Source organism: Miniopterus schreibersii (assembly GCF_964146895.1).
Source record: "Miniopterus schreibersii genome assembly, chromosome: 20".
In the NCBI taxonomy this organism is placed as follows: domain Eukaryota; kingdom Metazoa; phylum Chordata; class Mammalia; order Chiroptera; family Miniopteridae; genus Miniopterus; species Miniopterus schreibersii.
In genome coordinates, this window is record NC_138122.1 from 19,653,838 (window position 1) to 19,677,598 (window position 23,761).

A 23,761-nucleotide genomic window follows, 5' to 3' on the forward strand; every position below is an offset into this window, starting at 1 on the left:
ATTCTTTCATAATTTTTTTTTAATCCTTACCTGAGGACATTTTCATTGATTTTTAGAGAGGGGGGAAGAGAGAAAAAGAAACATCAACCGTTTGCCTCCAGCACGCGCCCCGACGAGCGCCTCTACTGGAGCCGGGGATGGGACCCGCAACCTACACGTGTCCTGACCAGGAATGGAACCCGTGGCCTTTCGGTGTGTGGGACGACGCTTCTACCGACGGAGCCACGCCCGCGCGGCCCATAATTTACTGATTTAATGTGCACATCCCCTGTCGAAATTCTGCATTATGTGATGTTAAACCTCTGCTTTCCCTGTTGGTAACGGAAATGCCAGCTCCATCTTCAAGTACAGAGGGAAGAACACAGAAGAACTAACTGGAAAAGTTTTACTTTCTAGTAGGCAGAATTTTCCGAAAGGTCAGATTGACCCGTGGCGCCAGAATCTTCCTGCGGACGGGGAGACTGTGATACCAGTGAGAGTTGGTCGGGGGGTTCATCATAAGCAAACTCCCGTGGGCCAGCGCAAGCCTGACCGCCTCCAGCCTCCGGGAGGGGCTTCTCCCTCGGGAGTCCTTATGCCGGAAGACGAAATCTCTGCAGGCCCCAAAGGAGACGGAGGCGATGGGGCTGCCGGGGGCCAGTTCCCTTTCGTCATCTCGGTGCTCCCCAATGTGGTCACAGCCATCTCTGTACCTGCAGCGAGAAGGCAAGCACAGCTCCCAGGACAGCGCCCTCCCGAAATGCGCCCACCCGGCAGCATCGGCCCTTACAGTGGGCAATGCTGCTCGGGGCACCCGGGGTTCTGCGAGGCTGGAGGGCTCCCCAGGTGAGCCACGCCCGGAGCCTTTTCACTGTGACCTAGTCCTAGTTATGTGCTTGAAAACCCAACCACCAACAGAAGCCAACAGCGTGTCCTCTAGGTCTCCTGGTTCAGGCAGGTAAACGTCTGTCATAAAAGGTCTCCCCCTGCACCTGGATAAAATCCATATTCCTTGCACAGTCAGGCCCTTGCCCACCTCTGAACTCACCCCCTCCTCCTCTCATCCACGGCTTTCTGGCAACATCGATGGGATTTTCACTCCATAGACTCTCCAAGATCCCTCTCTCTTCCTCCCAGTGGCTCTTCATTTAGTTCCCAGCTCCAACGTCAGCGCCTCCATGAGCCCTTCTCTAGCCGCCATCCCCTAAATCCAGAGCTCTCAACCTGCACGATTCTGCCCCACCCCAGACTGGGCAATGTCTGGAGACATTTTGGTTGCTGTGGCCGGGGAGGGGTTGCTACTGGCATGTAGGGGGTAAAGGCCAGGGACGCGGCTCCTCAACATCCTCCAGTGCACAGGATGGCCCACCACAGAATTCGCTGGACCCAAACATCAGTAGTGCTGCTGCTGAGAAACCCTGCCCTGAACCCAGACCCTTCCTCCCAGCCATTCTTGGTCAGATCAGCAAGACACTCACCAATGCCCGAAATTATTTCATTCCACTGGTCATCAGTTAATCACCTCTCAGTCCCCCTGCGCCATGAGCTCCATGAAACCGGACTGTTCATCCTAATCCACCCCCACAGCCCCGGTGCTCTAAAGAATTACCTGTTGTGCAAATGAATCCAATATGGTGGGATCCTAAACTCTCCCTTTTGGAAGAGGCAGAGGATTGATAAAATTCAGTGCAGTGGCCTAATAAAAAGGTAAACAAGTAGGGTGTCACCTGTTCACGAGCACGAAGTTGAAGGTCTGTCCAGTCACCAAAGAAACACGATCCCGGACTCGCTCGAGAACTGGGATCCAGGGCTTTGGAGACAGAGTAAGGCCTGAAAACGTGTAGGTCAGCCCAGCGTCGCCATACGTCGCCTGCTTCCTGGGCACGCTGTGCCACTTCCCAAACACCTGCACCTTGGCCAGCGCACCTGTGTGGAGGAAACACGGCAGCTCGGAGAACCAGGCAGGGGGGTGCCCTACACACTCACTCGGAGTAGTCAGGATTGAAAGGGAAGTAAAACGGGAATAACTTTTAATAACCTGACCGAGGACCCCCTCCTCAAAAGTCATCGTGGCTTGCCCCAAATTTTCATTTCAGAACAGTGATTCTTGTCCTACACTTAGAGAAACATGGTCTTAGTCCAATTTTTTCAAGACACCATAACTTAATCGCCTTAACTACAGAAGCAGAATAGAGGCCGAAGTGTGAGCAAGATAAAAGTTAGGGTACACACTAGGGTGATTTTGCCCACTGCGGGGACCAAGGGTATGGAGCCCCATGAAAGATGGGGCTAACACAGCTTAGTCTGTAGGCTGGGGTCTCCTGTGGGCTCTTCTGTGCTTCCTTCTGCTCTGCCACCTTGCAGTGGTCCCCAGCAGCATCCGCGTGACCTGAAAATTCAGACACTAGTCTGTGGGCGTGGGGCCCAGCCGTCGGAGTTCACACAAGCAACAAAGACCTCCAGGTGATGCTGAGAACACGATGCAGAATTACCCGGTCGTTTGCTGTCTCTCCTACTAGGCCAGTGGTTCTCAGCCCTGGCTGCACATTGGAATCACCTGGAAGTTCTTTGAAAACACTGAAGCCCAGGCTGCACCCCCAGCTATTCCAACTCAATTGATCTCAGTCAGAGCTCCGCATCTTTTTTCAACTTTCCCAGATGATCCTCCCAGGGGAGATTCACTCTAGTAATGTGTCAGCTCCCAGTGGGCAGGCAACCCTGGGTTTTTTTGGTGTGTTTTTTTAAAGTTTGTATCCCAAGCGCCTAGCAAGGGGTCTTGCCCCACAGGGGCCCAGAAAATATGTGCTGAATTAATTAACGAACTCATCAGTAATGAATGGCTCCTGCGCTCCGATTACTCTAAACAGAGACCAGTTTTATCAGGCAGGCCTTCAACACACACCCTGCAGTCCTCTGCTTACCTGTAAAATATTCCACCTCTTGCTCCAACTCTAGGAAAATCTCGTCCGCCTCGCCTTTGCCAAACAGGACTGTGTAATCGCAGTCCAGGCCCTCGGATCGAATGCGTCGCCAGCTGAGGGCTGCCGAGTCAACACCATTCCCTGGGCTTTCTCTCCTGGGCCTTTTCCTGGTGCTTCCCCCATCTTCTCCCAACTCTGCTGGGCCTGCTCCTGTCTGCTCCTGCTCCCTCTTTCCCAAAAGGCCCCCGAGAACCCTCTTCACCAGGAATCTGTCCATCCTGTCTCCCCAAAGCGAAGACCGGGAGTCCGTGGTGGGGCAAAGAGAGAGAGAGACACTGCCCAGGCTCTGTCCCAGATGCAAAAGTTTGCTCTATGGCAAAGTGACCCACAGCGGCATTCCTCCTTACTGTTCTCAAGTTTCCATTGCAAAGTTTAACACCGTGTCCTAGAAAGGAAGCAGAGGGTTAAAGCCGGCATGGTCCAGCCCAGAGTCTCCCACACCTGGCTGTTCTAGAATCAGCTGGCTACTTGCAAAAACCCAAATGCCTGCACTCCATCCCCAAGCACCCGAATTTTTAAAGACACCCCCCCCCCCAACACACACACACACCAGCCCCGGCCAAATTCACACACCACAGCCAAATTTGGAAACTACACTCCAAACCCTCACTTTACAAACGGGGAAACTAACACCAGGAGAAGGTAAGGGGACTTGCCCAAAGTCATCCAGAAAAGCAGTGTGTCTGTCTATCTATCTCCCTGTCCCCCACAGCCGCCTGCCCCTCCGGCATCAGTATTAAAATAGGAAAGATCCTCAAACCGATAGGATTCTGAATCTACATGTAAAAAAACAGTTCAACGTGACCCCCAGGCAAGCACGCGCAGCTCTGATAGGAAAGAACTGTAAACACGTGCGGGCGGTGGGGGTAGGGTGGGTGGGGGTGGGGTGGGGGCGGCGAGGGATCTGTTTAAAATCTCAAGCAGCACCTGCGCAGCTCCGAATCCTGCAAACCCAGCAGAAAGGGGGGAGGGAAGGAGAAAACACTCACCCCCAACGCCGCGAGGCTTCCGGGTGGAGCTGCACAACCAGCTGCTGCAAAATGCAGGCCAAGCTGCACCACAACGAGGAGGCGGGCGGTCTCCGGGCGCCACCTGCTGGCCGTCTGGGCGCGTTGCACGCGCTACCGCGCCTGGAGCTTCGTAGTTGCTCTGGAGGTGCTGAGGCTCACCTGTGGTTTGGGGGCCGCTGTTCCCGGCGCCTCTCCGAGAGAATTCATTTGTCGTCCCGGCAGGGAGTTGGGCTACCAGTATCTTGTCGCAGGTAGGAGCACGAGTCCTGTAGCCCGACCCAGTGGCTTCCATTTCTGTCCCCTCCACTCTAGCTGTGTGGCTCTTAACAGGTGACTGTCCTTAAAGTCTCTGGGCTCGCATGGCCTCATCGGTATAGGGAGGACTGTTAAACCTATGCCATGAGAGCACATGACCAGGATTAAATGAGAGGGCATGTGCGAAGTGCTTTCATGTTCCAAATGTCAGGGCCTGTTGCTGCTCCTAATTTCGGTTACTCTCTGTCTCCCGCAGTGGAATGAAAGCTCTGCAAGGTTGGGAGCTTTGTTCTGAATCTTCTTAGTGTACAATTCTGCAGGTTTTGACAAACGTACACAGTTGTGTGACCACCACCGCAATCTAGATCTAGAACAGTTCCATCACCCCACAAGATTCCCCGAGTCCCCAATCACTGATGTGTTTTCTTTCTCTATGGTTTTGTCTTTTCCAGATTTTTATTTTTATAAATCATACCATATATAGCCGTTTGTGTCTGGCCTTTTTCACTTAACAATGCTTTTAAGATGTATCCTTGTTGACTGCTGAATAGTATTCCACTGCACTGGGGCCCCACAGTTCATTACCCACTCACCCATTAGGGGACATTTGAGTTGTTTTCCAGTTCAGGACAATTACAAATAAATTCACTATAGAAGCTGGCTTTCTATTTTAAGCATATTTGGGAACTAGGATTTTCACCTGGGGATTATTATGATCTCACATTTCAAACAGATCATTTGGTAGGAAAGAGGGTGACCAGCTGGGATTGTAGCCAGGAGATGGAGAGCAGCAGCTGAATTCAGGCTTTATTTTGCAGGCAGAACCAAAAGGCCCTGTTGATGGTTTGGATGGGGGAGGGGGCGAGGAAGGGGCGGGGCAGAGAAGAATCCCAAGTGTTTGGGGGGGGCGGTGCAGTGGTTTCAGAGGATAACTAGGTTGGAGTTTAACCTTCATGACCTCAAAGTCTCCCCCAAACCTTACAGGCTGGGCACAAAGTCTGCCCCTTCTTAGCCACAGTGTGTAATACTATTTTAATGCTAATTTCACTCCCACCACTACTCCACCCGGGGGTACTTTTACCTCCCGCCCCCGCAGGGGTGCGAGGCAGGGACTTGCCCCCAGGCAGCGGCGTGGAGAATGAATGAATGAATGAATGAATAACAGCCCTGCCCGCGGCAGCCCCTCCCGCACATGCGCACCAGGCCCTCGCCGCCCCCAGCCCAGCCCACCCCCCCTCGGTCGGAGCATGCGCGCGCGGCTTGGCGCCAACTGCAGAGCGCCGGCGCCTGCGCCAGCCTAGCGGGTCCCCGGGCGGCGCGCGGTCGCTTCCCCCTCGGCTTCGGGATGATCGGCCAGAAGACGCTCTACTCCTTCTTCTCCCCGAGCCCCGCCAGGAAGCCACGTTCCCGCAGCCCCGAGCCGCCAGCCCCGGGGACCGGCGTGGCTGCCGTAGCCGAGGGGAGCGGCGATGCAGCGGTGAGGCACGGCGGGGACCTCTCGCGGGGCCGCGGAAGGGGGGAAGGGAGAGAGAGGGAGGAAGGCGGCGGGCCCCGCGCGACCGAAGAGTTGCAGAAACCCGCGCCTGACTTGGTAAACTGGGGTCTCGCGTCTCTAAAAACAGCCTCCACATGTTCCAAACCCGCTGCCTAGGTTCAAAACAGCCGCCGGCGGCCATGCTGAGGGGGCCAGCCAATAGGGGCGAGCCTCGGAGCCCACAGGGCCAATCAGAGGCGAGGGGGCCGCCCTTCTCGGCTGGCGCCCAATCGGAGGAAAGGAGGGGCGGGACCTCGGGGAGGGTTTTTGCCGCGAAAAGACCGCGTGGGGACGCCTAGCGGCGGGGCGGGCGGGGCGGGGCGGGGCGGGCGGGGCGGGGCGGGGCGGGGCGCCTGGGTGCGGGGCTTCCCCTCCTGCGAACCGCTCCCCTCCGCCCCTTATCGGTGCCAAAGGCGAAATTGGGGACGCGGGCCTGCGAGTGCGGGGCTAGGCTAAGGCGTGCGTCCCCAGAGTCCGGTTTTGCAGCGAGCGCCCCTCCGAGCGCGGCTGAAACCCAGGGATGGGCGTCCTCTGCCGTGGGCCTCTGGGCTGGGGGCGGAACCTGCGGGCGCCCGGGAGAGGCCCGCTGCGGCTCCTGACTCGTGTCCGCGGGGACCCCTTGCAGGCCAACCCCTCCAAGAAGGCCCGGGCGGAGCAGGAGGAGCCCGGCACACCGCCCTCGTCGCCGCTGAGCCCCGAGCAGCTGGTGCGCATCCAGAAGAACAAGGCCGCGGCCCTGCTCAGGCTCGCGGCGCGCAACGTGCCCGTGGGTTTCGGCGAGAGCTGGAAGAAGCCCCTCAGCGCAGAGTTCGGGAAGCCCTACTTTATAAAGGTAAATGAGCGGCGGCGGGCCCAGGCCTCGCCGTCTCCTGTTTTCCCTCCGTGAACGTCCTTTTCCCGTGAAGGGTGTAAAATAAAACCTGTGCTGTTTGGAATCCGCTCCTTTAATGTTAGAGTTTGTGAAAGACTTTTTTAAGATGATACCACGGCTGCTTTTAATCCATTTAGTGAGTCTGCTATCGAGGGAAGGGCGTCCCAGTAAAAACCACTCGCCAGACTGCTCGGGACCTGGCTCCGCCCTTTAAAAGGGGGGGAGGGGTTGACAACAGGCAATCAAAGCGCGGAGGCCAATCAGCTTTGACCCTGCCCAAAGAAAGGGCGGGAATTGAAGAGTGCTGTTTTTTATTTGCTGGGTTTTTCTTTAGAAAATTATTTAAAATTTTTTTTATTGATTGGTTTTAGAGAGAGAGAGAGAGAGAGAGAGACAGAAACATCTCTAAGTGCCCTGACTGGAGATCGAACCTGCAACCTTAGCCTAGTGCTCTAATCAACTGAGTTCTACCTGCCAGGGCAAAAAAAAAATTTGGATGTAAAACAAAGCGAAAGAGTTAGATAATGCTTAAGTTAACTTCCTTATTGAATTCACATGCTTTTCATTGAGAACCTGATTTTAAATCTAGTTTCTCTTTCAGCTAATGGGATTTGTTGCAGAAGAAAGAAGACATCACACTGTGTATCCACCCCCGCACCAAGTCTTCACGTGGACCCAAATGTGCAACATAAGAGACGTAAGTACAGGTTGTGGATGAGATTTCGGAAAAGAAGTGTGGCAATCAAGTAGTATTTCTTAATTAGGGGCACTGGGGTTAAGCCACTGTCCATAATTCAGTAATAAGTAAAGTAATAAAACTGAGATTTGTCAGGCTATATTTTATTTATTTATTTATTTATTTTTAAACATATCTATTTCAGAGAGAGGAAAGGAGGGAGAGAGAGAGAGAAAAACATCGATGATGAGTCATTGATCGGCTGCCTAGCCTGCAACCCGGGCATGTGCCCTGACTGGGAATCGAACCCCGATCTCCTGGATCCTAGGTTGACACTCAACTGCTGAGCCACGCCAGGCCAGGCTATATTTTAACCTATATTTACTCTCTCTTTTTTTAACATAGACCGTGTGTCTCTATATGCTCTCACTGCTTGTATTTTATTTAATCCTGAAACCAACCCCAGACCAGTGTTAAATATTGTGGTGGTAGTGAGGAAACTGAGGCATGAAGCAGTTAGTCCTGTTCATTTGGTTCTAGTCAACCCCAGCCTTGCCTCCACCTCCTGTTCTTGTACTTCAGAGTTGAACAGTGGGGCAGTCCTCTCCTCACTTCGTCTGTTGAAAACCAACTAGATCCATGGCACCACACTGAAGCCAGTTTTCCTCCACCTTTGTGATCTGGTTTTCCTCTAAACCTCCCAACTATGTTTAGTGTTTGCTTACACCAGAGGTTTTTACACTTTGTTCTTACTCTTTTCCCTCCCCTCGTTTGTAAGTTGAGAGCAGGATTCCTATTAGATAAAAGTGAAATAGGTGAATAAGCCATCTTGATAAGGCTGCTGGGCCGAATACTTAGCAAACTTCACAATTTTCATTTTAGAGGAAGGACTTTGGATACAGCTCCTCGTTTCTGAAGTTAAAAAAAAAAAAACTAGTCCTTTTAAATTCAGTACTTTTCGCCTTTTTTCAATAGTATGTCCAGTTTGGAATTCCAGGGATCGACGTAAATAGGGAAGAGTAAGAAAAGAGCATGAAACTGGATCAGATGGCCCAGAGTGGCTTCTTTGCAGAAGAGCATGCGGAGGTTACCTGGCTCCTCCAAGGTTGTCCCTTATCCAGGACCAGGACTAGGACTGGAAAGCTTCCGTGCTCGGACAGCTTGCTTCATGCTGGGGACAGTGTGAGCACCAGCAAAAGCTTCCTGATTATGGGAATGTCGAAAGCTGGGTTTTGAAGGGTGAGGTGTATGTCGGCTCTGGAAGATTGATTCTATGGTACGCCTTGAGCAGAAGCGTGAGAATGAAGCAGAGGTGGGCGGCCCGTGATGGTGACCTAATTACTTTTCACTGCATCTTGCCGCCTACTCCCATGGCTCTTGACCTGAACTCATCTGCTCTCCTTCCTTAGAGGATCTAGGGAAACGGGCCCCTTTCGTAGGCTGCCAGTGTGGCACTCGAATTGCTTCAATTCATTGAACAGCAACTTGGGGTGTGTCTATGGAAATTTAAAATACACTTACTCTCTGACCAGCAACTCCACTGTTATGAATATTCCATAGAAATAAAACCAACAGTGTGGAAAGATATATGTACTGGGGTGTTTACTGCATGACTGTTTGTAATGGGAAACAAGCTGACTGCCCATCGGGGACTGGGCTATATTAGCTGGAAGGATGCCCAAAGTGTGTGACATGAGAAACACGAGGACGTAGGGTAGTGAGTGCAATAACCTCTAATCTATAGGTAATTAAAACTGGTTGAATCAGAACGAGACGAGAACTGGGAGATAACTAACCACTTGGTATGTTTCTGGGTGGTAGTACTTGTTTCCAAGGGTGTATTTACTTTTGTAACTTGACAAATGAACGGGATGAAAAGCAAAGTTGACCCCAACTTGTTTCAAATACCTGTGTCAGAAGGGAGGGGGCAGTGTGGCAGGGTGACTGAGTGAAGGAGAATTTGGTAATGGAAAGGAAGGTGCAGGTCACCTGCTTTCTTCTGCGGGTTCTTAGTTGGGTCAGCTGGGGGGGCTGCCCTACTCGTTACCATGTCCCTTTGTGTAGGTCATCGGGCAGCCCAGTGTTCAGTTCCACTGCCTACAATAGAGCATTGTTTAATTTGTCACCCGGTATTTACAGGTGAAGGTTGTCATCCTGGGACAGGATCCATATCACGGACCCAATCAAGCTCATGGGCTCTGCTTTAGTGTTCAAAGGCCTGTTCCACCTCCGCCCAGGTACAGTTGCTTCATAGATGCCTCAGGTCCAGTTGCAGTTTACTCTCAGATGTGTTCTTTGCAAATGATGGGTGTGCTTATTTGGGGGACTTTCGCTAGCCTTTGGAGCAGGATTTCTCCTTGTCAGCACTAGTGACTTTTGGGGGCTGGGTCTTTGTGGGGGAGAGGGTTGGTCCAGGGTATTGGAAGATGTTTAGCAGTACCTCGTGGCCTCTACCCAGCAGATGCCAGCAGCACTGCCCCCTAGAGTAGAGAGTTCTAACAGTGGCAATGAAAATGTGTTTAGACATTGCCAGATGTCCCTTTTGGGACAGAAATCATCCCTCTTTAAGAACCACTGCTTTAGAGGATTTTTATAAATAAGTATATAGAGATCAGAAACTAATTGAGCATCAATCGGAAGGGAGGTTGTAACTCCTGGGCCAATTTACTTAAGTCTTCCGAAATGCTGTTCCTTAAACTCAAACATGAAGGACTCTGGCAGGGTTACCTGTCAGCAGGAATGGCGGTATTGCCTCATGAATCAGTGCAGTTTGCTCCCTTGTCCCATTGGGCTGGCTTTCCACGCTGTAATTAATGCACATGTCTGTTGGAGGTTGCCGAACTTTCAGAATTGTGCTTAAGACTGTCTTTTGGTTTTGTGTTTTTTTTCCTTCCGGCTTGCTTTCAGTTTGGAAAACATTTATAAAGAGCTGTCTACAGACATAGATGGTTTTGTTCATCCTGGCCATGGAGATTTGTCTGGGTGGGCCAAGCAAGGTAAACCAACCACTGCTACACGTCTCGGGCAGATTCCAGTAATCTCTTTCCTGTCCACTTGCTTGTAAAAGATAGCCATGAGGACGAGAGGGCCCTAATAAAAGGGCTAACCTTGCAAAGTTTCCCCTTTATTATTATTTTGTTTGTTCCCCTAACCTAACTTTGACCATTTAGAAGGTGGCCTCACTTTTGCCATTTCAACATAGGTTGTGGCTACGGGACTTTTTTCTTTTTTTAAAAAAACTAAATTTTTTTTTTTTAAGATTTTTATTGATTTTTAGAGAGAGGGGAAGGGAGAAGGAGAAAAACATCGATGTGAGAGTGAGATACCCAATCGGCCGCCTCCTGCACACCCCTCACCAGGGGATTGAGGCCAAAACCCAGGCATGTGCCTGGACTGGGAATTGATCTGCAAACTTTCAGTGCATGGGACGGCACCTAACCAACTGAGCCACACTGGTCAAGGCTTTTCTTTTTTTTTTTAACAAATAAATTATAACCAGGATAAAGAATATTTACCCTTTGGTTTCTTGCATTTAGACTTTTTTCCCCCCAGTGAAACACTTTGGCCCCCTTTTGTTATTTTCTGGGGTTATTTAATATCACTTAGGATATGGTTTAAAAGCAGTTCTTTCTGATGACCGCTGGTACATAACACACATTCACTGTTGCAAACTTGGAAGGTGTTGAAAGTGCAGAAGTGAAAGTTGAATGCGCTCTGATAGTGCCAAGAGGTGCCCAGCGGTCTGTTGAAATGCTTTCTCTGTGACCAAATTTTAGCTAGCAGCTCTGGATCCCATCCTAAGAATGCTTTCCTCATGTGGTTAGCCCTGTCCATGGGTATCTGGCCGACTCGTTCAGCCTGGCTTTAACCTCTTTCTGTGGTATGTTTGTAGGTGTTCTCCTACTCAACGCTGTCCTCACGGTCCGGGCACATCAAGCCAATTCTCATAAGGAGAGAGGTTGGGAGCAGTTTACCGATGCGGTTGTGTCCTGGCTAAATCAGAACTCGAGTGGCCTTGTCTTCTTGCTCTGGGGCTCTTATGCTCAGAAGAAGGGCAGTGCCATCGATAGGGTATGTGGTTTTTAACAGTTTCAACCAGCTGAGAATTCAGGAATCCTTGCAGTGCGGTCCTGGAAAATCTATGTCATAAATTGAGGCTTGTTTTCCCTTAACACTGATAACTAGGGTTGGGTTTCCCATTGAAAACTGAACAAATTTAGGCAAATTATAGTAACGATTAGTGGTGTATGAGGAAAGCAACTGGTCAACTTCTGATTTAATGTAGTTACTAAAACATAGAAAGGTACACAGGTCCCTGGCTACCATTCAGTTAAACGTTACAATAAAGTCAGCGATTTCAACTGGTGCGCCACAAGAATTTTTAAAACATGCAATACCTGACTATTTAGAGGCACTGACCTCTTTTCCCCTAGATTGTCAAAAAAATGACAACATTGAACACAATAGTTGTCCGGTGTGAATGAATCAATTATGTATATATTTTTTGGTCAGATCAGCAAAAATGTATTTTTTGGTGTGCCGCAGAATTTTAGGAATTAGTTTATGTGTCATGAAATGAAAAAGGTTGAGAATCACTGATCTCTACCCAGTTGTCCAGCCAGAAGTCCTATTCATAACACCTCCCTACCTTTTTCCCCCTTCTTCTCCCCGCCCCCCATCTCCAGCCAGTCATTCGTAGCCCGCCTTCTCTCATTACTGTCTCTTACACCCGCCCCCACCAGAACACCTTTGCCTTGGTTTAGGCCCCTCTGATCTTGCCTAGAGCATTCAGATGCTTTCTCCCTAGAGGCCTTGACTTGGGCTGACAGCTGGGGTCTTTGGCATGGCCTTGGTCTGCCTCTCAGCCAGGGCTTTCCTCCTCACTCTGAGCTCCAGGCTGACTGTCCCTCCCAGATTTGTTCCGTGCCCCACTTCCCTGCCTGCCTTTGAATGCCTTGTTTCCTTTGTCTTTGTAGAGGTCTCTTCCTTCCCCAGAGGCTTACTAACTCATCCTTCAAAGCTCAGCACAGCTCACATTTCCAGGGGCCTGTATGGCATGCCAGACAGGGTGCTAATAAGTACTTGACCTCAGTTACTTCTCTTAACCCTTTGCGGTCGTATTAAATTTGGACATGGGTGTCGTACTGGTCGGAATTAATTTCCATTGAAAGAGCAGTGATACATAACATGCAAGATTATGAAGGATAAACAAGAGGAATTATGAACTGATACATGAATGAATAGAGTTAAGATTCGTACGGTTCCTTGCTGTGGTGGCTGAGAGCAGACATACGACCGGAACGGTAAAAAAGCTTTGGTGGCTGAGAGTAGACAAATGACCGCAAAGGGTTAATACTCTGTACGCATTCATCCATTCGTGCTTCTGCAGTAACTAGAAGCTAGGCGCTGTTGATATTCCCAATTTATAGATGAAAATGAAGTCCGGCTTTGGGAGGCTCAACACCTTCCTGTGGCTACACAACTAAGTGGCAAAGTCAGGACTTGAACCCAGGTGGTCCAGCTCCAGGCTCTGTGCTCTTAACCGCAGGGCTGCCCGGCTTCAGTTAAGGTGCCCCCTGGGCCAAGCAACTTAAAGGCAGGGCCGTTTGAAAACAATTATTCGTTAGGTGGTTATAATTTAAATGCAGAAAAGACTAAAGAAGAAAACAAAAGTCTAATTGTCTTTCCTGCTCAGTTAACTACAGTCGAAATTTAAAAAATCAAAGTACTCCAGTTTCGTGGTTAGACAATTCAGACAGTAATGAGAGGTCTAAAATTTTTCCCTGAAGGAACTACTACAAATAGTGTTTTGGGTATCCCCCCCCCTCCAATTTTTTTAATGCAATTATCACTTTTTTTTTTAGTTGATATGTTTTGGAGGTCTCCACTTATCAGCATATATAGCTCAGCCTTGTTCTAGTAGCCATGGGGTGTCCCATTGTAAGAACTTGAGAAAAATATTTTTAGCCAGTTGCATAACACTGGATTTATATTGTTTTGTTTAATATATTTTTATTGATTTCAGAGACAGGAAGGGAAGGGAGAGGGAGAAATAGAACATCAATGATGATTTTTGATCAGCTGCCTCCTGCACGCCCCCTGCTGGGAATCGAGCCCGAAACCCGGGCATGTGCCCTGACTGGGAATTGAACAGTGATCTCCTGGATCCTAGGTTGATGCTCAACCACAGAGCCACCCCAGCTGGGCTATATTGGGTTTTACCTGGATAAGCAGTGCTGCCATGAACCTCCTTAAACCTGCATCTTTTGTAGGTACATACCTCAGGGTGTCCTTTAGCAAATGTGTTCTCAGTGGTGGAATTGCTGGGTCATAAGATTTGAGCACTTAACTGCATAGATGGTGTCTGTGGGAGGCTGAGACTCATCCTCTGCAGCCTCAGAGCCTGTCAAAGGTAGTTGCTCCACAAATGAGTGAGTGCGCTGATGTTCTAGTGTGGACTCTGAAGGCACATAAATACACTTGGCAAGGTGGGGGGATTTAGCAAGGAGATTGCAAAGCTGTCTTAAAGTGCAGCAGTCCCAGAGTCCCAGATGTGCCTTTAGTCACCCTCGCTCTCTTTCAGAAGCGCCACCACGTGCTGCAGACCGCCCATCCGTCCCCGTTGTCGGTGTACAGAGGGTTCTTCGGATGCAGGCATTTCTCTAAAACCAACGAGCTGCTGCAGAAGTCTGGCAAGGAGCCCATCAACTGGAAGGATCTGTGACCCTGAACTGGGGGGGAACCTGGCAGTTTCTAGAAGCTGCTATTGAAGTATTTGTCAGTGACGAAGTCGAGTTGAAAAAAATAACAATTTCCCTAGTGATTCTTAAGCACTGTGCATATGGGGAAGGAAGTTTCTGTAAAGTGGCCTCGAGTCAGGCTGCCCAGGAGTGGCAGCTTTATCCAGCAGAGACTGTACTGTGACCACAGGTCTCTTTGCAGCTTGGCTTTCGCCTAGGATACACATCATAGTTCTTGGAACAGAGAGGAAGTGGAAGTCTCTAGACTCTCCTCCCGTTTCCTTTACTGTTAAAGATGGGGAGATACGCACCTTTTTGGTATATAAGTGAGCTGCTCCTCGATTTTACTTGTAGGTTAAACTTTAGGCTGTAAGGTGTTGGGTGTTTTTATATAGAAAGGCCCCCTTTGCACATCCTGCTGTTCCAGTCTGGGCCAGGTCCGTCCAGTGCCCTTGGATCCTTTACCGAGCCCTCAGGCCCCTCCGTGGAGGAAATAGAACTTAAGATTTTTTTTACCAGTTCCCAGAAATTAGGGATCAACACTCTGATTGTAGCAGAGGTGAAAATTCCTAAGGAACGATCCCTGCTGTGAGCCTTCAGCCTGGCAGAGGCCCAGAGGAGCGGGCTGGGTCTTGCTGAAACTGTTCCCTGGGAGTTCCTGGGAATAGGCAGTGGAAGTTGAACTGGAATCGGACAAAGGGGAATTTTTTTTTTTAAGAGAGGGAAATGCTTTTCTCCCAGGTGTATCCTGAACGGGGTTCTTAAGCGTAGTGCCAAATGCTATTTTCTGGACAAACCACTTTAGGATGCCTTTTTCTGCAACACTGGAGAATTTCACTCTTTTAAAAAATACTTATGTGGATGTATATATGTATTTTTTTTAATCCTTTGTTTAAGAGACCATCTTTACTAGGTCTGCACCCCCATCCTAGATCCTGTTAAAGATGCTGTTTTGCTGTTAGCTGGATTCAAAGTTAAACCTGCTAGAGTTTGGTAATAAAAGGTAGTTGAATTTTGCTTTGTGCAATGCCCTGTATCCTGTGTCCTGCGTACCCTTCACCAGTCTGCTCCTTCTGGGCCTGGGCGTCAGAGGACGCCCTTGGGCTGTCCTTGGGCTGTTGTCGCCGCGGCAACCACTGGGCAGGAAGGGCCGCCTCCGGGCCTCCCTTCCTCTCCCCTCCCCTGCCCTCCCCCGGTGGAGCAGTAGGCCGGGCTTGGGTGAGCGCGGGGCGGGGTGCGGGCGGGACAGTGGCCCGGGGCCTAAGTCGGGCCCTACTCCAGCCCCGAGCTGCGCTCTGAACCCCGGCCCCGGGGGGAGGCTGGTTGGGGCAGGGTCTGCTGAGACCGCAAAGGGCCGCTTCAGCTGGAAAGCATTCTGCAGAGATCTCGGCGAGCCTGTCAGGGCTGTGTCCTGCCGAACCCGAGACCGCGACCGCGAGGGGAGCTTCCCCACCCTCCCTCTCGCAGACTTTCCAGGAAATCTGAAGCTGGGGTGTGAGGCCAGGACGCTGGGAAGACGCGAGAGGCCCTCTGACCTGCCAGCACTGCGGGAGCGGCAGGGGTGGCCCACAAGGTGAAAGGCTGGATGGATGCCCCTGGTGTCAGATGGAAAAAGTAAAAGGGATCAGGAGGGCTGGTCACACGTGTGCCTGTATTTAAGAGTTAGAACGCGTGCACCTACGCCCGCACAGACATTTGTTAGGACTTCCTTTCCCTTGCCAATCTCTCCCTCCCAGCCTTAGTTTTCGCAGGCTTGAAGAGCAGGGCTTGTGATCCCACGCTGGGCCATCAGCAAGCAGGCCTTCACAGAAGGAAGACAACAAAGATGCATTCTTCATCCACCCTTTAGTAACTTGGGGGTCCTGTCCTCAGCACTACAATGGTTCCCCTTATCCAAGGGAGAAACGAGGGGTTACTATTTCTGCAGGAAGACAGGAAGCTGTAAGCTCTGAGTTACCATAAAGAATTCAAACAGCAAACTCATTTTTTAAAATACATTGAATCATCTTAGTGATGCTTTAAAGGGAACACAGAGCAGCATCTTAAATGGTCTATGACTCCCCCTTCTCCCCCAAAATAATACAAATTTAATCATTGACCTTTTAGGAACAAGGCTCATTGTGATGAACTTTTAGCTACGTAGCTGTAAATTTTTTTCACGTTTTCAAATTTGTTGCATTTATAAGAGCACTGGGTATGCAAAAATGAAAGGCAAGCTTGGCTTTTTAGGTCAGGGGTCAGCATACTTTGTAAAGGGTCAGATAGTAAGTATTTAAGCTTTGCAGCCATCCTGTCTTAGACCTACTCAACTCTGTTAACAGAGATAGCAGACACGTGCAAAATGCAATCGTTAACAGGTGTGGCTGTGTGCCAATAAAAGTTTATAGGCACTGAAATTGGAACTTAATATAATTTACACGTGCCATGAGATCTTTTTTTTCCCCCCCAAGCATTTCACAAATGTAAAATCCACTCTTAGTTTGAGAGCCACAGGAAAACAGCACAGGCTATAGTTTGCAGACCCCCATTCTAGGTGCTCCTACTCAGACACCAGCAATGTTAGAGCCCAACTGCTGCATCTTCCCACTGTCCCGGCAGTTCTGTGTGGCTCGCTGTGGAGCATGTGAGAACCTGGCCAAAAATGATTTCTGTCTCCCATCTCAGGCTAGGAGAAGGGGATCTGCTGAGGGATTTTGGGAACACAAGGAAGTCAGATACACAAAATGTCCTGGGAACCCTAAGTTATAAAATAATCATGTCCAAGTCACTATCTGATCGGAGTCCAGCAGGGCAAGGTAGGGGAATATCAACTGTTTGTTTTTTATAGACCAGCATGTTAACATGCTTCCATGATTAAAGAAGATAATACACTTCCTCCCTTTACAGTTCACTTGCTTTGGTTTGCTCCTGGCATAAAAAATCTTGGGAAGAGTTTTGTTTTTTTAAATATATCTTTATTGATTTCAGAGAGAGGAAAGAAGAGGGAGGGAGGGAGGGGGAGAGAGAGAGAGAGAGAAAGAAACATCAATGATGAGAGAGGCATTGATTGGCTGCCTCCTGCACATCCTGGACTGGGGATCGAACCATGATCTCCTGGATCCTAGGTTGATGCTCAACTGTTGAGCCATGTCTGGCTGGGCCTGGAAAGGGTTTTGGATTGGAGAAACAAACTTTGTGGTGTGTCTGTGTGTGGCAGTGGCTTTTTACCTTTGTCAAATCTTGGAGATGTACAAGGTATGGGCTCTGGGAACTTGGAAGGTCCTGGGGTGTTGACTGGTGGTGACTCAAGCTGAGAAAAGATTGGACCAAACACCTGTTGGAGACCACCTGCTGGAGACGGCCTCTTTTCCTATTTAGGGTCCTGACACTTTTGACCTGGGTGTTACAGCCTAAAGTCACCTGTTGATGATCCCAGTTGGAACCAGTTTTTACATTTTTGGAGCATGTTTGGAAATGCAAATGTTGGTGAGTGGGGCAGACCTGGAGGTCTATACTTTGCGCTCTGCTACTCAGTTGTCTATTTCCTGTGTCTGTGTTTGGGAGTGAAGGAAAGGAGGGTCCAGAGGCTTCAAACAAGCAATTAGTGCTCCTCAACTCTCACCACGGAGTCACCTGGGGAAACTTTATTTATTTATTTTAAATATATATTTTTATTGATGTCAGAGAGTGGGAGGGAGAGAGATATAGAAACATCAGTGATGAGTCATTGATTAGCTGCCTCCTGCATGCCCCCTACTGAGGGTCAAGCCCACAACCCGGGCATGTCTCCTGGATCATAGGTAGATGCTCAGCCTCTGAGCCACGCTAGCTGGGCTCCTGGGGAAACTTTAAAAAATATTAATGCCTGGCCCACTCCCAGAAATTGATTTAATTGGCCCTCAGGAGGAGGAGACATAGGCATGTTTATAAAGCATCTGGTTTGCAGCAGGACTGGCAACTTCTTTTCATGTGGTCAGTTCATTTTTTTTCTCTTTTATTTTGGCAAATGATATGTATGACTTTGTATTTGTTCGGTATTTGAAGAAATATATTATTCTATATTAGGTGGGAAAAGTTTGTGAATAACTTTGGTTTCGAGCCTTCCATTGGCTTCTAGAAATGTCTTAAAGAGAGTGTCAAGGGAGAGCTGAGCCACCAGAAAGAGTTCTTCATCTGAGCGTGTGTGTGCTTAGAGTGGAGAGTGTTTCTAGTCCTTTTGAAAGCAAGGAGTTTCATTCGATTTTATGAAGTGCCCGCTGTGAGCAAGCCACTATTCCGGAAGCTCACTGTCTGTTGTTTCATTTAATTTTCTCACCCATGTGGTGAAGTAGTTGGGTGAGGAAACTGGCTGGGCCTTTTGCCCAGAGCCACAGGTACCAGGGCTAAGATTCAAATCCACGGCAACCTGATTTCAAAGCCCAATAGCCTTGTCACTATTGACACTCTGCCCAGGCCATCATTATTTGCTGTCATGGGGAGTTGAAATGGAGTCTAACATTTTTTTCCTTGACTTACAGATGGCTTTCCTGGGAAACACAGGACGCCTGTCATTTGAGGGGTGCCTCTTTGAAAGGATCGCATGAGATACTCTGGAGTGAAGTAGTCTTGATAAATAATTTTAACCACAATCATAGGGGCCGCCGATTCTCAAGGACTCAGGTATGCAGGCATCGTGCTAAGCCCTCAACCCGTGTAGTTTCATCTTCAACTCCTAAAAGATAAGGCACTATTCCAGGGGACAGCTGATGACACAAAGGCTCCAGGAGGCAGGCAAGAAATGCACTTCCCACTTACCAGTCCAGTGGAGAAAATCCCAAGAAGTCTACTATTGGGTGACTTTCCTTCTGGGAAAACAAGCCCCCGAATGAAATAGCTGCTCCAGCAGGGCGAAGGCTGCACCTGGCCCAGCCGCCAGGTAAGCTGTTCCGCATAAACCCCACATTCGCCGGTTTTCCACCTTCCTCCTGGTTTTCTGGAGCACAATGCCCTTTTGTGTGCAGCCTCTGCTTTCCCGCCCGGGCTCCAGTTTGGACCTGGAGGTGACCTTTGTCCCACATGCGGCCAGCCCTCCCCACGGGGCAGAACATTCTGTAACTGCCCTGGGTGCTGGGCTTCTGGCCCTAGCAAGAGCCAGCTGACCCCCAGTGGGAATGGAGATCTTTTGGGTTGGCTTTTCCCCAAGTCCCCAGAAATGGGAAACGTTTCCTTGAATGGCATTTGCATTGAGAACGTTTTACCAAAATCTTTCCCGGAGAGAGCAGCCAGGTGGTTTTTGATGGTGATCACCTGAGCCTGTTCACCAGGAGCTTGATCCAGAGGCCGTTGGTTTCCCAAACGCCCCACAGCCTGCCCGCGGTTGCATTTCAGCGTGCCACAGGAGGGCCAGCATGCCTTTATATTGCTTACGGCAGCTTGGACTTTAGATACCTCCTGGCTGAGGTGTCTGAGAATTTTGAAGTAAAGCAAGTTATGGGCGGGATTGAGAGGTTTGGAAAACGCCGTGCTAATGCTTTGCCGTGAGATCCTTTCCCCCTTCGCCTGGGCTGTGACTGCTCTTTGGTGCCTTGAAGGTTAAGTGCATCCGGGATATTTTTAAACTGGCAGGGGCCGGTTAATCTAAAAGTGACATTTACAGTCACGGCAGGGAGCAGCTAGCCGGCTTAGACTCGGGCCCTCGGCAAGCAAGGAACGTGGAGGACAGGACCCTGGGTGCCCAGTTGAGGGGACATGGGACAAGAAAAGGCCTAGAGAGAGAAGTGGTAAGTGAGCTCGCCCAGCCTGGGGTCAGGGACTTGGAGCCAGCGTCCAAGTGGACGGGATTCGATGCAGAGCAGGGACAGCCCCTGTACAGGTTCGCGCACGTGGGCTCTCCGGGGGCACTGCAGTCCCTGCTGCTCACAGGAAGCTCATCCCAAGGGCTCTGAATGGAACAGATGAAGGAGAAGGGCCTTTCTTAGCTTCTATAAATGGTTATGTTGCTGGGAATCCCTGTATGTACTGATTAGTCCCATACACTGAAATGGCTTAGGGCTTAGGTTTACCTAGAAGGAGGTTCTGTGATCTTTGTTGTTGTTGTTGTTCCCCAAACTTGTCTTAAGGAAAAGTATTCTGTTTCTCTAACTTGCTCACTTTTTTAAAACAGCAGATTCTTCAGAGTAGAGCATTGATCGTGTTTCTGTGTTGCTAGAAAGACATAGTTTTCTTTCATTTTTAAACAATCGTATTGCGAAGTAAAATACTAAACAGTGCAGAGGAAAAGGGGGCATCTCCTTGCTCCCTCTTTCAGTCTGTCTGTCTGTCCCTCCTCCTGGAAGGAGCTACTGTGTGGTTTGGTGTCAAACTTCCCAGGCTGTGTTTCCCGAAGGCCTCTTATTCTTCGGGTTTATCTGGTACATAACTGCATCTTTCACACCGATCAGTATTATTATTTTAACATGCATGGGGCTTCCCCAGAGGTAGGGTGACCCACCACCCGGATTCGCCAGGACTGAGGGGACTTCCCAGGAAGTGGGCCTTTCCACTTAAAAACCACAAGGTATAAGTGTTGTTTTAGAAATGTTTTCCTTCTGACAACGTCTTGGGAGCTCTTTACAAGATGTGATTTCTTTACTGACCTCTCCAAGTTTTAAATGGAAAGACCCAGCCAATTCTCAGGTAGGTGATTGGAGGTGCAAACATTTGAAAAGTTCGGAAAAGGCGGTTTATGTTTATGCAAAGGAGTTTTATTTGCTCTGGTAAGCTCCCTCCTACTGTGATCACCTTTAGAACTGAGGTAGAAATGTGAGTGTTACATTGTCACAAGATACTCCATCTTTATGGCCAAATAAGCATTTTAATCTGCTGAAATGGAGGTTGTCTGAAAATCTTATCCCTGTAGAGACTTTGGGGTCCCTTATTCTAACGCTTCTGGATTTTAACTCAGGGATCCTGAACTTCAGAGGGTAGTATCTACCTGGGGAAGCCTGGAAGCGTGGTCAGAAATCTTGTGTTTTATCTGCAGATTTCAAGCATATATCAGATTCTATTCTAAAAGAGCTCTCAGTGTGTTATACCAGGGAACTCATCGCATGGCATAAGAGGCCCTGTTCCTTTGTCCTAGGGATCCAGGACTTCTTGTACTGGATGGGCCTGGTGGCACAGCAGGAAACCTGATTATTGAGAGATTGGCACATGCCAGGCGGGTACACACTAGGACAGTCCTGGGGGGAGGTGTTATTTATTCCACAGACCAGGAAATCAAAGTTCAGAGAATTTCCATGACAGGCCCAGGTCAATCAGGTGACAAACAGCAGAGTCGCCACCCAGGTCAGCCTCATGCCAGAAGTGCTGCTCTCAACCTCTCTGTGCCCCGCCCACCTGAGCACCCTCACATGTGCTGGGGCCCCGGAACACAGCCACACTCTTCAGATAGCCCTACGTTATGTGCCTTTCTGGTTGGACTCACTGAAGCCCTCCCCTTTTCAAATCAGATTAAATCATGGGTAAGAGTGACATTAAAGGACAGCCCCGGACGCACTCTCCTTTCTATTTGGAAGTAAAGGGGTCACAGGCTCCAGTAGTAACGAGAATAATTTGTTGTTGGGACACCCGGTCCCTTAGCAGGCTCTCCACTCTGTTCTCAGGAAGGCTGTGGTCTCCTATTGCTGCACTCCCAACATAGCGGGGCTGTTGGCACCCTCCTGGGTTTTGTATTTTTTTGTTTTTAATATGTCTTTATTGATTTTAGGGAGAGGAAGGGAGAGGGAGAGAGAGAGAGAGAGAAACATCAATGATGAGAAAGTTATTGATCAGCTGCTTCCTGCACGCCCCCGACTGGGGATCGAGCCCTCAACCCGGGCATGTGCCCTGACCGGGAATCGATGAGCCACACTGGCCGGGCAAGGGACCCTTCTGTTTGGAATGATAACCATGTAAGGTGGAGAAGGGGCTGTGGTTCCAAGCAGTCTGGGGAACACCGGGCTGCCTGTGGGGATTCCTGTTCCATCTGCTTCCAACATTCCCTCCACCTTCCTGCCTGGCGCCTCCTCCTGGCTAAACCACACTCCTGGTGGCAACAGAAGCATCCTGCTTGGAGAACACACGCCTTCCCTCACCTCGCAGACCAAGGCTGGGTCCCTGCCCCGTGCACAGCACAGGCCTCTCCTTGGGGACAGTGCTGGCTGTGCGCCCACGCTCCTCTGTGGTCTTCCACGGTGAGGGGTAAACCCACGCGGGCAGGGCCGCTGCCGCGCTGCCAGGGGCTCGGGAACTGCCCGCTGCTGGACCCTGCTGGACGCGGGAGTGGCTGAAGGAGGCGCCCAGGAAGAGACGGGAAGGGGGGTGGAATTCCACCCGCGAAGGTGGCAGGGGCCCAGGGCCTCGGGTGAGTGGGACAGTCCGCTTCAGTGCTCACTGCAGGGATGACTCGTGAGACGTTAGTGGAACAGATGATGAGCCCGATTAGCCTTTGAGACGGTGGAACAAATTTTCCACTGGAGGTAGGAGACCCGCTCCTCTCACATTTCTCCAAGGCAGGGGCCGGGCTGGAACCATTTGGGCCACTTTTGCCTGGTCTGGCAGATCAACCCCCATCAAAAGTTCAGTTTGGAGCCTGGCCAGGAACTCATTTGGTTAGAGTGTCTTCCCGATACGCCAAGGTTGCAGGTTTGATCCCCGGTCAGGGCACATACAAGAATCAACCAATGATGCATAGATAAGTGGAGCAAAAAATCAGTGTCTCTCTCTCTCTCTCTCTCTCTCTCAAATCAGTTTTTTTTTAAAGTTTGGTTTGGCTCACCAGGCATTAATTGAGCACCTACAGTGTGCCAGGCAGTGCCAAAGTGAACATCCTAAGTCAGCACTCCTGGGGAACCCTGGGACTTTTGGTAATCTGAGCCTTTTCCTGAAATTCACAGACTTTTCTCAAATGTGTTTTCCTCTCCAAAGTTGTTCCCAAGTCGGTGGCCCATGCAGCTGCAAGCTTGCTGGACTCTAACATCAAGTGGTTTGGGATTTGGCACAGAAGCTCAGGGATGTAGATATTTTATGCTTATGCTAATAGCATTTGCTGGGATTCTCTGGAGACCCAGATGCTCTGACATGTGATAAGTTTGAGAACTGGTGTCTCTCCCTGGGCCTTGTTTCTGGATTTCTGACTCCTCCCATTTAAGATGGTAGCTAGTTAATCAATTGAATCAACAGCCCCCTCACCTCCACCTAGTGCAAATCTTGGCTCTGAAGTCAAGCAGAACAGGTTTGAATTTCATGTACCTCCAAGCTGTGTGACTTTAAGCAAGTCACTCCTCCAATCTGGGCATTGGGTTTTCATGCCTGATTTGTGAACTAGGATGATAATAATAATAATAATGTGAAATAGATAAGATTAATACTTCCTTTGTAGGGCTGCTGTGAGGAGTAAACGAGATTCTGGATACAAGACACTCGTGATAATGGAAGGCGTTATTATTTATTCCTATAAGGCGCTTTCATTAGCATTTGTAGTTAGGGAGTAACAGAGCAGAATCTCTTAGAGGTGAGGGTTGCAATCCTGTTGCTCTCCCTGGGCATTTGTCCTTGGGGTAAGGAAGTGTGCATCAGCACCCTTGTTCACAAGCACAGGGTTAGGTGAGGTTCTTGGATTACACAAGGTGTGTGCCTTCTCAAGTCTTACGGTTTGTAGGGAGATATGCCTCCTTCCACTGTCACCTGAAGGTTGTCACATCTTCTTCAGATGCAAAAATATTAAAGAAACCAAATG

At 49.6% G+C, this 23,761-nt stretch overlaps 3 protein-coding genes across 7 annotated transcripts in view; 2 read left to right on the forward strand and 1 right to left on the reverse strand.

Annotated features, from left to right (window-relative positions):
* Nucleotides 1-24: 24 nt before the first annotated feature.
* ALKBH2 (alkB homolog 2, alpha-ketoglutarate dependent dioxygenase) lies at nucleotides 25-4,029 on the reverse strand. 5 transcript variants are annotated; one of them, XM_081123336.1, is made up of 4 exons: nucleotides 3,950-4,029; nucleotides 2,901-3,345; nucleotides 1,707-1,905; nucleotides 25-692 (listed from the first exon to the last, which is right to left on the reverse strand). In XM_081123336.1, exons 2-4 carry the CDS (start codon nucleotides 3,175-3,177, stop codon nucleotides 386-388), a joined length of 783 nt encoding a protein of 260 aa, XP_080979462.1. In that variant the 5' UTR covers nucleotides 3,178-3,345; nucleotides 3,950-4,029; the 3' UTR covers nucleotides 25-385. The 5 variants fall into 5 exon arrangements, with proteins under 5 accessions (XP_080979462.1, XP_080979463.1, XP_080979466.1 ...); XM_081123337.1 differs by lacking the exon at nucleotides 3,950-4,029 and adding an exon at nucleotides 3,888-3,943; XM_081123340.1 differs by lacking the exon at nucleotides 3,950-4,029 and adding an exon at nucleotides 3,721-3,737.
* A 1,467-nt stretch (nucleotides 4,030-5,496) lies between these two features.
* On the forward strand, nucleotides 5,497-15,063 carry UNG (uracil DNA glycosylase). Its single transcript, XM_081123614.1, has 7 exons — nucleotides 5,497-5,702; nucleotides 6,385-6,591; nucleotides 7,232-7,327; nucleotides 9,446-9,543; nucleotides 10,214-10,302; nucleotides 11,199-11,377; nucleotides 13,890-15,063. Exons 1-7 carry the CDS (start codon nucleotides 5,571-5,573, stop codon nucleotides 14,028-14,030), a joined length of 942 nt encoding a protein of 313 aa, XP_080979740.1. The 5' UTR covers nucleotides 5,497-5,570; the 3' UTR covers nucleotides 14,031-15,063.
* A 4,387-nt stretch (nucleotides 15,064-19,450) lies between these two features.
* Nucleotides 19,451-23,761, forward strand: part of ACACB (acetyl-CoA carboxylase beta) — an 80,376-nt gene continuing 76,065 nt past the window's right edge. The window contains exon 1 of the mRNA XM_081122890.1: nucleotides 19,451-19,784. The gene's annotated coding sequence lies outside the window, so the exon portion shown is untranslated. The remainder of the gene's footprint in view (nucleotides 19,785-23,761) is intronic.